This window comes from Morone saxatilis, unplaced genomic scaffold (assembly GCF_004916995.1).
Source record: "Morone saxatilis isolate NCDOM2014 unplaced genomic scaffold, NCSU_SB_2.0 Contig14, whole genome shotgun sequence".
Classification (NCBI taxonomy): Eukaryota; Metazoa; Chordata; class Actinopteri; family Moronidae; genus Morone; species Morone saxatilis.
In genome coordinates this window covers 11,634,195-11,634,702 of record NW_023339696.1, presented here as the reverse complement: position 1 = coordinate 11,634,702, position 508 = coordinate 11,634,195, and the positions used below count along the sequence as shown (strand labels likewise).

Below are 508 nucleotides of genomic sequence, written 5' to 3'. Positions count from 1 at the left end.
CCAGGATTAACTTCCAAACTGTTTTTGATGCTTGTGAATCTGTAGGTCTGATTTATTCTGTGTGGTTTTATTGCTGACAGTTACTCCGATCTCTTGGATGTATGGGTGTTTGTCCCGACTCACTGAGACATAGCTCCTCTGCAGTGTGAGACCCTCGGCTGCCAGCGTGTGTGCCAACACCAGGTTATCTACGTGTACCCAGTTCATCCTGGCCTGGGGGTCACCAAACCTGAAAACAAACAACCGTCGCTCCACATTCACCTAAGAGAGAGAGACGAGGGACAACAAGAAGACAGTTTGTTTTGTGGTTATTAATTTTTCAGTGTGTTTTCTGGCCATGTGTTTGTTGCTTTCATCTATTGCTTTTTGACATGCAAGACTGAGAACTGGCTGTAACAGTTAAACACACAGAGACACGGTGATCAGTCAGCGAGGGGCAAGCAGGCAGAACAGGGAACAGGCAGGTACAAAACAGGACCGAAAGCTGCACTGTCAGGACTGGGTAGTA

At 47.0% G+C, this 508-nt stretch overlaps 1 protein-coding gene across 1 annotated transcript in view; it reads right to left on the bottom strand.

Moving 5' to 3' along the window:
* Positions 1–508, bottom strand: part of sdr42e2 (short chain dehydrogenase/reductase family 42E, member 2) — a 44,195-nt gene that overhangs the window by 4,133 nt on the left and 39,554 nt on the right. Inside the window, exon 13 of the mRNA XM_035655091.1 lies at positions 124–261. Coding sequence (XP_035510984.1) covers positions 124–261 — 138 coding nt within the window. The remainder of the gene's footprint in view (positions 1–123; positions 262–508) is intronic.